This window comes from Haemorhous mexicanus, chromosome 28 (genome assembly GCF_027477595.1).
Source record: "Haemorhous mexicanus isolate bHaeMex1 chromosome 28, bHaeMex1.pri, whole genome shotgun sequence".
In the NCBI taxonomy this organism is placed as follows: domain Eukaryota; kingdom Metazoa; phylum Chordata; class Aves; order Passeriformes; family Fringillidae; genus Haemorhous; species Haemorhous mexicanus.
The window spans coordinates 4328876-4340992 of NC_082368.1; the positions used below are offsets into that span (position 1 = coordinate 4328876).

Here is a 12117-nt window from a genome sequence, read left to right on the forward strand (position 1 = left end):
GCGAGGGCGCGCCGCTCGCTCCCGCCGCCCCCGCGCGCTCCCGCCGGCCCGGACCAGGACAGACCCCCCCCCCCCCTCCTGTCCAGCCTCCCGGACCACCGGGAACGTCCCGCCCCGGACTCACCCCTTCTCTCCTCCCGTCCTCCGGAGCACCGGGAATCACCGCCGTCCATCCCCCGGGAGCACCGGGAACCCCCCGTTCCCCCTTCCCACCTCCCGGACCAGCGGGTGCCCCCTCCCCACTACCAGGGGACCCCCAGGCTCCGATCCCACTTTCCACCCCCCCGGAGCAGCAGGAACCCCGAACCCCGTACCCCACCCCGGTCCATCCCCCCCATCCCGGCGTGCCCCGTTCCCCGGGGGGGTCCCCAGCCCCGGGGTCCTGCTCCCGGGGGGCGGGGGTCGCCTGAATCAGGGAGGGGGGGGGGAAGGACACGACCTCCATCCATGTCCCCTCTCCCGGGGCTGTGACTGTCACCCATGTCGGGGAGGGGGACAGAAATACCACTCGTGGGTTTGGGGGGTCAGTCCCAGGGATGGGGGGACAGAGCTGGCACCCCGGAATGGGGCAGGGGGTTGGGGACTGTCCTGGGGGACAGGGACAGTCCAGCAGCATCTCACGGGCTGACCAGGAGCTGGCACCTGTCCCGAACCTGTTCCACCTTCACCTGCTGCCCTGGGCATGCAGAGGGAATTGGGATGGGGGGGTCCTCCACAGGTGGGGACCCCCTCACAAGAGGGGTCCCCATCCGAACCCCCCGGCCGGGCAGAGCCAGGAGCAGCTGGGATAGGGACCAGGATGTGACAGGGCAGGTTCTGCCCCCCTGTACCCTTGGTCACCCCAGTCTGTGCTTCCACATGTGCCACCGAGGCTGCCCCAAAGAGGGGACTCCCGGTGTTGGGGTCCCGCCTGCCATGGGGACAGAATCCAGCACATCACTGTCACCTCAAGCCAGGCCGCTGCCGGGGGTCCTGCATAGCCGGGACCACCCAGCTCCTCAGGCCGCGCTGCCTCCGGACCCTGAACTGTCCTCGAGCCTCGCAGGACACCGGAGGGTCCCCGCAGGACACTGGAGGGTCCCCTCAATCCCCAGGAGTGCCGGGCCCCATGAGGGGATATATCCCATGAGCCTCTTCAAGGCGCACACGGGGGGATATATCCCATGATCCTCCCGCTCAGGGGGACTATATCCCATCACCTCCCGCGGCCGGCGGGGGGGGGGCGGTATATCCCATAGTGCCCCGCGCCGCCCCCATCTCCGGGGCGGGCCGGAAGCGGCCGGGCCGGGCGGCAATGGCGGCGCGGGCCGCGCTGCTGCTGCTTCTCATGGCGGCGGCGGCGCCGGGCCCGGCCCAGGGCTCGCAGGGGGACCGGGAACCGCTGTACCGGGAGTGCCTGAGCCGCTGCGAGCGGCAGAACTGCTCCGGGGCGGCGCTGCGGCACTTCCGCGCCCGGCAGCCGCTCTACATGGGCCTGACAGGTACCGCCCCTCCGCGCCCATTGGCTGACGGACCCGAGGCCACGCCCACTATGGGCAGGGCGCTGCTCTCGGGGCCACGCCTCACTTGAAGCCACGCCCCCGAGTTGGGGGACTGGGAAGGACTGGGACTGGACTGGGGCTGAACTGGGAAGCCCTGGGTGATGCTGGGGGACACTGGGGCTGTGTTAAGGGTCACTTGGCCTGTACTGGTTGTCACTGGGGTGTGCTGGTGGCTACTGGGCTGGTTTTGGTCTATACTGGGAGGTGCTGGGCTATGAAGTGGAGTCACTGGGCCATACTGGGGATGTCACTGGGCCATACTGGGGATGTCACTGGGCCATACTGGGGACACTGGGCCATACTGTGAGGACACTGGACTTTGCCAGGACCGCTGTCGGGCCATCCCTGAACTATCTGGAGGGACCATACTGGGAGCTACTGGTCACCATGAGGATGGCTGGGTGTGCTTCCAGATTGCTCAGTGAGGCTGGGGGTGCCAGGGGGTGAAGCCCACCGGCTCCCCCTGCCCTGGGCTGGGCTGGGGCTCTCCCGTGGTGGATACTGGGAGGCGCTGGTGCAGACTGGGAGGTGCTGGTGTGTGCCCCGCAGGCTGGACGTGCCGGGATGAGTGCCAGTACGAGTGCATGTGGCAGACGGTGCGGCTGTACCAGCAGGGCGGGCACCGCGTGCCCCAGTTCCACGGCAAGGTCAGCGCGGCTCCCGGCGGGGCTGGGGGGCACACCGGGATCCCCCCGTGCCCGCTGACCCCCCGGGCCCCTCCCAGTGGCCCTTCTCCCGGTTCCTGTTTGTCCAGGAGCCGGCCTCAGCCTTGGCCTCCTTCCTCAACGGCCTGGCCAGCCTGGTGATGCTGCTGCGCTACCGGGCGGCCGTGCCCCCCGCCGCCCCCACCTACCCCACCTGCGTCGCCTTCGCCTGGGTGAGCCCTGCTGCCATCTGCCCAGCCTTTGCCCTCCCTTTTCCCATCGTTTCCCTCCCTTTTCCCATTGTTTCCCTCCCCTTTCCCACCCCTTTCCCTTCCTTTTCTCTTTTTCCCCTCCCTTTTCCCCCTCCCTTTTTTCCCCCTCCCTTTTCCCATCATTTCTCTCTTCTTTCCCATCCTTTTCTCTTTCCCCCTCCCTTTTCCCCCTCCCTTTTCCCCCTCCCTTTTCCCCCTCCCTTTTCCCCCTCCCTTTTCCCCCTCCCTTTTTCCCCTCCCCTTTTTCCTCCCTTTTCCCATCATTTCCCTCCTCTCTCCCTCCCTTTTCCCATCCTTTTCCCTCCTTTTTCCCTCTCCTTTCCCCCTCTTTTCCTTCTTTTTTGTCACTTTCCCCCTCCTTTCTCTTCCTTTTCCCCTTTCCTTTTCCCTTCCCCTTTCTTTTCCTTCTCCCTCTCCCACCCTTCCCTTTTCCTCCTTCCCCTTCCCATTTCCACTCTCTTCCCCTTTTCTCCCTTTCCCTTCGCTTTTCCTCCCTCCCCTTCCCTTCCCCCCCATTTTCCCCCTCTCCCCCCTCCTCATCCCCCAAATGAGGGGGGCCTGACCCGAGGGGGACCCTGATTTTCCTGGAAAATCCCAAATTTCCCCTTTTCCAGGTCTCCTTAAATGCCTGGTTCTGGTCCACCGTGTTCCACACGAGGGACACGGCGCTGACAGAGGTGAGGCAGTGCCACCCCCAGAGTGTCCCCAGCCCCCAGAGTGCCACCCCCTGAGTGTCCCCAAGTCCCCAGGGGTGCTCCAGACCCCCCCCCCCCCCAATTTCCCACCCTGCCAGCACGGCTCAGCCATCCCAAATCCCACAGAAACTGGATTATTTCTGTGCTTCAGCCGTCATCCTGCACTCCGTGTACCTGTGCTGGGTCAGGTGGGCACTGGGACAGACTGGGGGGCACTGGGACAGACTGGGGGCACTGGGACAGACTGGGGGGCACTGGGGCTGAACTGGGGGCACTGGGGCTGAACTGGGGGGCACTGGGACAAACTGGGGGGCGCTGGGGCTGAACTGGGACCATTGGGGCTGAACTGGGGGGCACTGGGGCAAACTGGGGGGCACTGGGGACAGACTGGGGGGCACTGGGACAAACTGGGGGGCGCTGGGGACAGACTGGGGGGCGCTGGGGACTGACTGGGGGGGAATGGGGATGGACTAGGGGGCACTGGGGCTGGCTACAGCTAGACTGGGGAGTGTACTGGGAGGCACTGGGCTGTACTGGGAGGCACTGGGTCATGCTGGGAAGGGTCACTGGACCTTGCCACTTCTATACTGGCAGCCACTGGGCTGTACTGGGGGCTACTGGGCTGTACTGGGGAAGGTGCTGGCCTCTCTTGGGCCAGCTTGGGCGTCACTGGAGCACACGGGAGGACCCTGGGCCGTACTGGGAGGACCCTGGGCCGTACTGGGAGGACCCTGACCTGTACTGGGAGGACCCTGACCTGTACTGGGAGGACCCTGACCGTACTGGGAGGACCCTGGGCCACACTGGGAGGACCCTGGGCCACACTGGGAGGACCCTGGGCCGTACTGGGAGGACCCTGGGCTGTACTGGGAGGACCCTAAGCCACACTGGGAGGACCCTGGGCTGTACTGGGAGGACCCTGGGCCGTACTGGGAGGACCCTGACCATGCCCCTTCTCCACAGGACGCTGGGGCTGCAGCGCCCGGCCTTAATCAGCATCTTCAGGGCCTTCCTCCTGCTCTTCCTCGCTGGCCACATCTCCTACCTGAGCCTCGTGCGCTTCGACTACGGCTACAACCTGGTGGCCAACGCTGCTGCTGGTGGGCTGGGGGGCACTGGGATGGACTGGGAGGGACTGGGGGGCACTGGGGCCATGTCAGGGGTCAGTCTGTGCCCTCCCCACCCTGTCCCTGAGCCCCCAATTTCCCAGGAATGCTGAGCAGGGGTTGGGTATCCCCACGTTCCTGAGCTCCCCATTTTCATGGAGTTTTGCCCAGGGGTTGGCACTCTCCTGTCCCTGATCCCTCCCCTGTTTTCCCAGGAATCCTGACTGGGGTTTTGTCCCTGTGTTCTCCTGTTTCCCCAGGAATACTGACCACACTTTGGGCACCCCCTGTGCCTGTGTTCCTCTGTTTCCCCGGGAATTCTGACAGGCTTTGGGCACCCCCTGTCCCTGATCCTCCCTGTTTCCCTAGGAATTCTGACTGGGGTTTGGCCACCCCCTGTCCCTGATGCCCACAGTTTTCCCCAGGGATTCTGACAGAGTTTGAGCACCCCCCCATCCCTGTGTTCTCCTGTCTCTCCAGCAGTGCTGACCACACTTTGAGCACTTCCCTGCCCCCGATCCCCCCTCCCTGTTCCCCCAGCAGTTCCCCCCGTGCTTTGGCCGCCCCCCAGCCCTCCGTGCCGCTGTTCTCTCTTTTCCCAGGCATGCTGACGGTGGCGTGGTGGCTGCGCTGGTGCCTGCGGCAGGGCCGGCGCCTCCCGCACGTGTGGAAATGCGCGGCCGCGGTGCTGCTGCTGCAGGCGCTGGCGCTGCTCGAGCTGCTCGACTTCCCCCCCCTGCTCTGGGTGCTGGACGCCCACGCGCTCTGGCACATCGGGACCATCCCCCTCAACGTGCTCTTCTACAGGTCTGTGACTCCCCCCCTCCCCATTTAAAATTGGGGTGAGGGGCTCCATGTGTTCCCCAGGGAGGTGCAGGGGTGCAGAGCTTCCCCCCGGGGGTTTGGGGGGCTCTGCTGGGGTTTGGGGTCCATCCCCCTCAACGTGCTCTTCTACAGGTCAGTGACCCCCCCATCCCATCTAAAATAAAATTGAAATAAGAATGAGGGACTCCCCGTGTTCCCCAGGGAGGTCTGGGGGTGCAGAACTTCCCCCCGGGGGTTTGGGGGGCTGTGCTGGGGTCTGGGGGGTGTTTGGGACTCTGTTGGGGGATCCCTCTTGGAAATGGGGGACTCAGGGCCCACTGTGGTCTGTGGGGTTCTCAGCCTCACCCTCTTGGAATTGGGGGGCTCAGGGCTGTGGGAATTGGGGTGCTCAGGGCTCTGGGGTTCTCAGTGTCCCCCTCTTGGAATTGGGGGGCTGAGGGCTGTGGGAATTGGGGTGCTCAGGGCTGTAGGGTTCTCAGTGTCCCTCTCTTGGAACTGGAGGGCTCAGGGCTGTGGGAATTGGGGGGCTGAGGGCTGTGGGGTTCTCAGTGTCCCCCTCCTGGAACTGGGGGGCTGAGGGCTGTGGGGTTCTCAGTGTTCCCCTCTTAATTGGAGTGCTCAGGGTTCTCAGTGTCCCCCTCTTGGAGCTGGGGTGCTCAGGGCCCCCACAGTTTTCCACGGAGTGCTGGGAGTCCCACCTTGAAGCAGAGGTGTTGGGGACCCCACTGTGGCTGCTGTGAGCCCCTCTGTTGAAATCGGGGTGCTCAGCACCCCCCCCAGTTTCCCATGGGGTGTTCTTGGTCCCTGTGGCATGCACAGACCCCCACCCCCACCTTGAAATCGGGGTGCTGGAGGGACCCCGGGGTTGCTGTGCTCAGTGTTGGGGTTCAAGGTTCCCCTAAACCCCCCCCTTGTTCCCCCAGTTTCCTGATGGACGACAGCCTCTACCTCCTGAAGGCCAACTCCGACCTCTTCAAAGTGGACTAGAGCTGCTGGGGGGGGTGGGCAGAGCCCCTCGTGCCCCCCCCAGGGCTGTGCCCTGCCCTGTGCCAAGCAACCTCCCAGCCCCCCCTGGCCACAGCCTCCTGCCCCCCCCGGTTGCCTTCTGAGGTTTGTTTTACTCCCCCAGACCCCCGTGCCCCCCATCTCCCCGGGGGGGGGTGGGACCCCACCCCCACTGCTGGGCACAGAGGGGTCCAGGACAGCTGAGCCCCCCCAAACCCTCCCCGTGCTGAGCTGGGGACCCCCCATGAGGTGACAGTGGCTGCTGGGGGACACATGGATGATTTGGGGGGGGTCCTGTGTGCATGGGGGGGCTCTGGCAGGGGTGGGGGGTGTTGTGTGGGTGCCTTGGGGCTGGGTGTGCCCCCTCCCAGCCCAGAGGGGCTGTGCCCCCCCCATTTCCCCCTCCCTGGGTGTGTTGTGGGATGTGAATAAAGCTGAGTTTAATCTGTGAATCTGTGGCTTCTTGTCCCCTCTCCGTGTCCCCTCCCTGCCCCAAGGCCACCCTGTGCCCCCCAGCCCCCATGTCTGTCCCCCACTCACAGTGTACCCCATTCCCTTTTGCTTCCACCCCTTGCCCCCCATTTCCCACCCTGCTTTCACTCTGTCCCACCCCTCATGCCCCAAAATTCCCTCCAGGTGTCCCAAACTCCCTCAGTGTTCCCCAGTCCCCTCAGCACACCCCACCTTGCACCCCTCACCCACCCCATACCTGCCCTGCCCTGCACCCCCTTTCCCACCCTGTTCTTGCTCTCTGCGCCCCATTTATGCCCCAAATCCCCCTATGGAGACCCCCAACCCCCATCCCATCCTCCCCCTGACCTGCACCCCATTTCCCACCCTGCTCTCACCCCATTCCCCCTCTGTCTGCCCCATTTCCCCCCAACCAGGGGTCCCTGACACCCCCAGATCTCCATGTGCCCCCTCCCCACACCCTAGCACCTCCATCCTCTGCCACAACCCCAGCCCTTATTGTCACCATCCTCTGCCCTTTATTGTCACCATCCTGTGCCACAACCTCAGCCTTTATTGTCACCATCCAGCACCTCCAGTGCGGAGGGATGGAGCTGACTCCATCCCTCCTCACCCTCGGGGCTGCCGGGCAGGGTGGCATTTCCCGGCCATTTCCCGGCCATTTCCCGGGAATTCCCCTCATGTTTCCAGCGGTTTTTGCGCGTGGGCGAAGAACACCCCGTCCACATCATCCACGCCGGTGCGGAGCGCGGGGGGCATCGCGTAACTGCGCAGCTCCCGCAGCGCGAACCCCGCGGCCGCCAGCGCCTCCCGCACGTCCGATTCCTGCAGCGGCACCACGGGCAGGCGAGCGGGACCCGCCAGGTAGAAGGACTCGCCCAGGGCCCCCAGCAGCACGGCGTGGCCCCCCGGGCGCAGCAGGGTCCCCACATGGGCCAGTGCCCGCTCGAAGGAGGCGCGGTCGGGGCTCACGGCCTCCAGGCAGAAGGCGGAGAGCAGCGCGTCGGCGCGGGGGCGCAGCGGGGCTCCCAGCGGCTCCGGACGGTGAACGTCGATGGGCAGGATCCGGCGGAGACGCTGGCGGAGACGGCGCTCCTTGTCCTGCCACGGCTCCCTGAGGAGCGGGAGAAACAGGGGAAAGGGGAGGTGGGGAGTGGGATGGGGGCTGGGGGGTGTGGGGAGGGGATTGACCCGGAAAACGCGGGGATGGGGGCGTGGGATAAATCCAGACGGGCATGTGGGGATGAGGTCAATCCCACGGGGACGTGGGGATGGGATCAATCCAGTGTCCACAGGGATGTGGGGATGGGGTCAATCTAGATCAGACAGGGATGTTGGGGGTTCAATCTAGTGTCTGTGGGGATGGGGTCAATCCAGTATCCAGAGGGATGTGGGGATGGGATCAATCCCACAGGGATGTGGGGATGGGACCAATCCAGTACCCACGGGCATAAGGAGAGGGGATCAACCTGACACTCAGGGGAATGTAGGGATGGGATTGATTTGGCACACACGGGGATGTGGGATGGGAAGAACCCAGCAGACAAAGGGAGGTGAGGATGGAATTCTGCAGGGATTTGGGGTGGGATTGTGCAGGGAAGCAGGGATTGGGTGGGCATTGACCTGGGACACCCAGGGAGGTAGGGACAGGATCAATCCAGCACACACAGGGATGTGGGGACAGGATCCTGCAGGGATGCTGGGGTGGGATGCCCATTCCAGAACCCTCAGGGACCCGGGATCCTGCACCAGGGCAAACCCAACACACACAGGGACAAAGGGACAGGATCTCCTGGGGATCAACTCAGCAGCTGCAGGGATGTGGGGATGTGGGGAAATGGGATCCAGGAGGGACTGACCCAAGAGCCACAGGGATTTGGGAACAGCCTGTGGGGATCAACCCTTCATCCACAGGCACAGAGACAGGATTCCATGGGTTTCTGAGGCTGGGATCCTGCAGGGACAGGGGGCTGTGAACCCATGGGATTTGGGAACACTGTCTGTGGGCATGTGGGGCTGTGATGCCGTGGGATTTTGGTGGCAGGGTCCTGTAGGGATCCCCCCAGCATCTGTTGGAAAACCTGGCTGTGATCCCACGGGATTCAGGGACGCTGTTCTACAGGGATCTGTGAGGACCTGGATCTGTGATCCCGTGGATTTTGGGGACACAATCCAGCAGGGACCACCCCAGCACCCCCCTCCGGCTCCCCCGCGCCCCCCCGTGCCCCCCTACCCGCGCCCCTCGATCTTGCAGACGTGCTGGATGAACGGGCTCCAGTCGAAGGCTCCGGGCTCGCCCCGCGCCCACCGGCCGAGCTCCTCCCGGTTCACCGCCAGGTAATCGGTGGCCACGATCTCCTCAAAGTGGTCGCAGGCACTCAGCAGTTGGTAGATGGTGGGGCCCGAGCCCACATCGATCAACGTCCGCCCTCGGATCTCACCTGGGAGGGGACAGGACATGTAGGGGGGGATGCCCACAACAATCCGGGGGACCGGGAAAACCAGGGAGGAGCAGTGGAGCTGCCCCCGTGCTCCGTGCCTCAGTTTCCCCACCCCACTGAGGGTCCCTGTCGCCTTCCTCTCACCGCTGGCGAAGGTCTCGGCCAGGCATCGCAGCTTCCAGGGCACCACGAACTCCTCGGAGGAGAAGTCGGCGCGGGGCGGGAGGTAATTGTTGCGCAGGTACGCGCGGGGGTCGAAGTGCTCGTAGCCCTCTCGGAGAGCACCCGGGCTGCTCATGGCGAGGGGCTGCGGCTCCGGCCCCGCCGCCGCTTTTTATCCCTGCCCGGCCCGGGGGGGCCGCGGGGAGCCGCGACGGCCCCATCCATCCAGCCCGCATCTCTCCATCCATCATCCAACCCGCATCCCTCCATCCATCATCCTTCCCGCCTAACCCGGTTAGCGCCAGCGCCCCGGGGCCGCGGCCGGATCCATCCCGGAGCTGATAACGGCTCCGCCGCTCTTGCCGGGCTCTGGGCATCCAGGAATTCTGTCCCTGCGCCGGGGAGATTCTGTCCCCCCACCTCGAGATGTGGCTGTGACCCCCCCTGTGCTGCCCCAGCTCATGAGTGTCCCACGGGATGAGGATGGAGAGGGACTGGGAGAGGGATGAGGATGAAGAGGGTGAGAGAGGGATGAGGATGAAGGGGGATTGAGAGGGGGTGAAGATGGAAAGGAATTGAGAGAGGGGCAAAAATGAGATGAGGATGGGAAGGGACAGGAATGGTGTGGAATTGGGATGGGAAAGGATTAGAATGGGATGGGGATGGAAGTATGAAGGGATTTGGGTGGATTAGGACAGGGATGAGAATGGGAAGGGATTAGAACAAGATGGGGATTGGGATTGAGATGGGGATAGGGATGGAAAGGCATTGGAATGATGTGGAGGGTTTGGGATGGGGATGGGAAGGGATTGGGATGGGCCCATCTGAGCTCTCCATCACCCGTGCTGGACTCAGCCCAGCTCAGGCAGGAGCCAGCAGCACCTCTGCCAGCTCCCAGTGCTCCCAGTGCTCCCAGCTCCCAGTGCTCCCAGGGCTCCCAGCACACCGGGATAAGGAGCAGGGTGGTTCCCACGTTTGGGGCTGGGGGGGTTGTAAGACCCCAAATCCTTCTGGTGCCCGAGCTGCAGGGGGTGAGGGTGGAGGGACAGGCGGCTCCTGGGAGGAAGGAGCGGGATGGAGCCGGGGGAGGGGACAGGGAGGGGACAGGGCCTGGCGGGAACCCAGGGACAGCGGGATCCGGAGTGGGAACAGCTAATCTGGACATTGCAGAACCTGGCACCGGGTGGGCGATGCGGGGGGGGGTTTATATAACCACAACCCCCCCACCCAGACCCCCCCAGTCCCATAAGACACCCTGCTGTGCCTCAGTTTCCCCGTGTGCCCCCATTCCCCCATCCCACACACAATCCCCCTCCCCCTAAATCTTGCCCCCCACCCTTGTAACCCCCAAAAAGACGCTGCCGTGCCAAGGTAGGCGTTTTATTGCCGTACAAAGACCACGGTTTGTACAACCCCACCACAGCCCCCCCACCCCCCTCCATCCCCCCCAGGGCTTCAGCGTTCCTCATCCTCGCATTCCCTTCTTTTCGCCAGGGAAACTGAGTCACGCCGGAGCTGCCGGGAGCCCCCCGAAGGGCGGGAGCCCCCCGACCCGCGGGGTCCTCATCCCCACCGGCCTCCACCACGCCCGCAGCGGGGTGGGGTCCCAAGCGAATGGGAGCCCACCCCCACCTGCCCCCTCCTTCTTGTGCTGCCTCTTCGGGGCGGCTGAGCAGACCCAGGCGTGTGGATCCCCCCAGCCCCCCAACATCACCGTCCTGCCCCCCACCCCGACCTCCCCCGGCCCCTCTGCCGCGCTCAGCCCCGCTGGGCTTCGTGGGAGAGGGAGCGGGAGAGGGTGCGGGGGATCCCCCCCTTGGCACCGCGGAGGTCTGAGGGGGCAAAGAGGGGCACGGGGAGGGTGCGGGCGTAGGGCAGGAGGTGCTGGGCCAGGGGCTGCCCCAGGACCCCCACCCGCAGCAGCCCCCAGGGCGAGCGCTGCTCCAGCACCCGCACGGCCCCGCGCTGCTCCAGCGTCTCCCGGCGCTGCGTGTCCGCCTCCCGCCGGCACCACCTGGGCACGGAGAGACCCTCACGTCCTGCTCCGACCCCTTGGGGTCACCCCGACCCGCCAGGACCCCCGGAGACCCCCATGTGCCGCCCCACTCCATGGGAGACCACCCCAAGTCCCAGCTCAGCCCCACGGGAACCGCTGGAGACCCCCCACGTTCTCCTGGCCCCTTGTGGAACCTCGGCCTCCCCCTGCCCCATAGAGACCCCCATTACCTCACAGGAACCCCTGAGACCTTCCCAATCCCTCTTGGGTACCCCCCACCACCTCACTGGAGCTTTCCTGACCCCACAGGGACCCTTGGAAACCCCCAAACCCCCTGGAAACCTCCAAATTTGGGACACAAGACCCCACGGGAACACCCAAGTTGGGACCCCTGGGCTGCCCAAAACCCCACTGGAGTCTCCTACAGCCCCAAACCCCCATGGAAACCCCCAATTTTGGAACCACCCCACAAACCCATGGAAATCCCATATTTTGGGACCCTTGGAACCCCTCAAACCCCTTTGGAGACCCCACAATTTGAGCCACTTGGAGCCCTCCACAACCCCACGGAAACCCCACATTTCAGAATCCCCACAAAAAGCCCCTCAAATCCTCCAGCACCCGGTGCCCCCCGTGCCCCCAGCACCCCTGGCACCCCCTGGCACCCCCCTGGCCGTGCCCCTCACCCCTCCTCAGGTCGGGAGCTGAGCTCCAGGTCCAGCCACTCGGCGCTGAAGGTTTCCCTCCTGCCCACGTCCTCCTCCTGCACACGGCAGCCCAGGCGGGCCGAGAGCAGCCCCCTGGAGCCCCCCACCATGCCAGGGCCCACCATGGTGCCTCTTTCCCCCCCTCCCCGTGCCCGTTCTGCTTTTATGGCCCCGCCGGGGCTATTTTGGGACGCGCCGCTGGCACCGAGCGCTGTCGGGGTGGGGGGGGGGGGGGTGGCACCTCGGACACGT

General features: G+C 65.2%; 3 protein-coding genes across 3 annotated transcripts; 1 reads left to right on the forward strand and 2 right to left on the reverse strand.

The window, feature by feature from the left end:
- The first annotated feature begins 1257 nt into the window (after positions 1–1257).
- On the forward strand, positions 1258–6540 carry PGAP3 (post-GPI attachment to proteins phospholipase 3). The gene is made up of 8 exons (XM_059869422.1): positions 1258–1481; positions 2091–2188; positions 2266–2418; positions 3072–3134; positions 3279–3340; positions 4116–4252; positions 4861–5065; positions 6007–6540. Exons 1-8 carry the CDS (start codon positions 1295–1297, stop codon positions 6068–6070), a joined length of 969 nt encoding a protein of 322 aa, XP_059725405.1. The 5' UTR covers positions 1258–1294; the 3' UTR covers positions 6071–6540.
- Positions 6541–7154: 614 nt separating this feature from the next.
- PNMT (phenylethanolamine N-methyltransferase) lies at positions 7155–10039 on the reverse strand. The gene is made up of 3 exons (XM_059869335.1): positions 9145–10039; positions 8793–9000; positions 7155–7673 (listed from the first exon to the last, which is right to left on the reverse strand). The coding sequence occupies exons 1-3, from the start codon at positions 9296–9298 to the stop codon at positions 7238–7240; spliced, it is 798 nt and encodes a 265-aa protein (XP_059725318.1). The 5' UTR covers positions 9299–10039; the 3' UTR covers positions 7155–7237.
- A 487-nt stretch (positions 10040–10526) lies between these two features.
- TCAP (titin-cap) lies at positions 10527–12022 on the reverse strand. The gene is made up of 2 exons (XM_059869521.1): positions 11845–12022; positions 10527–11176 (listed from the first exon to the last, which is right to left on the reverse strand). The coding sequence occupies exons 1-2, from the start codon at positions 11988–11990 to the stop codon at positions 10921–10923; spliced, it is 402 nt and encodes a 133-aa protein (XP_059725504.1). The 5' UTR covers positions 11991–12022; the 3' UTR covers positions 10527–10920.
- Positions 12023–12117: the final 95 nt, after the last annotated feature.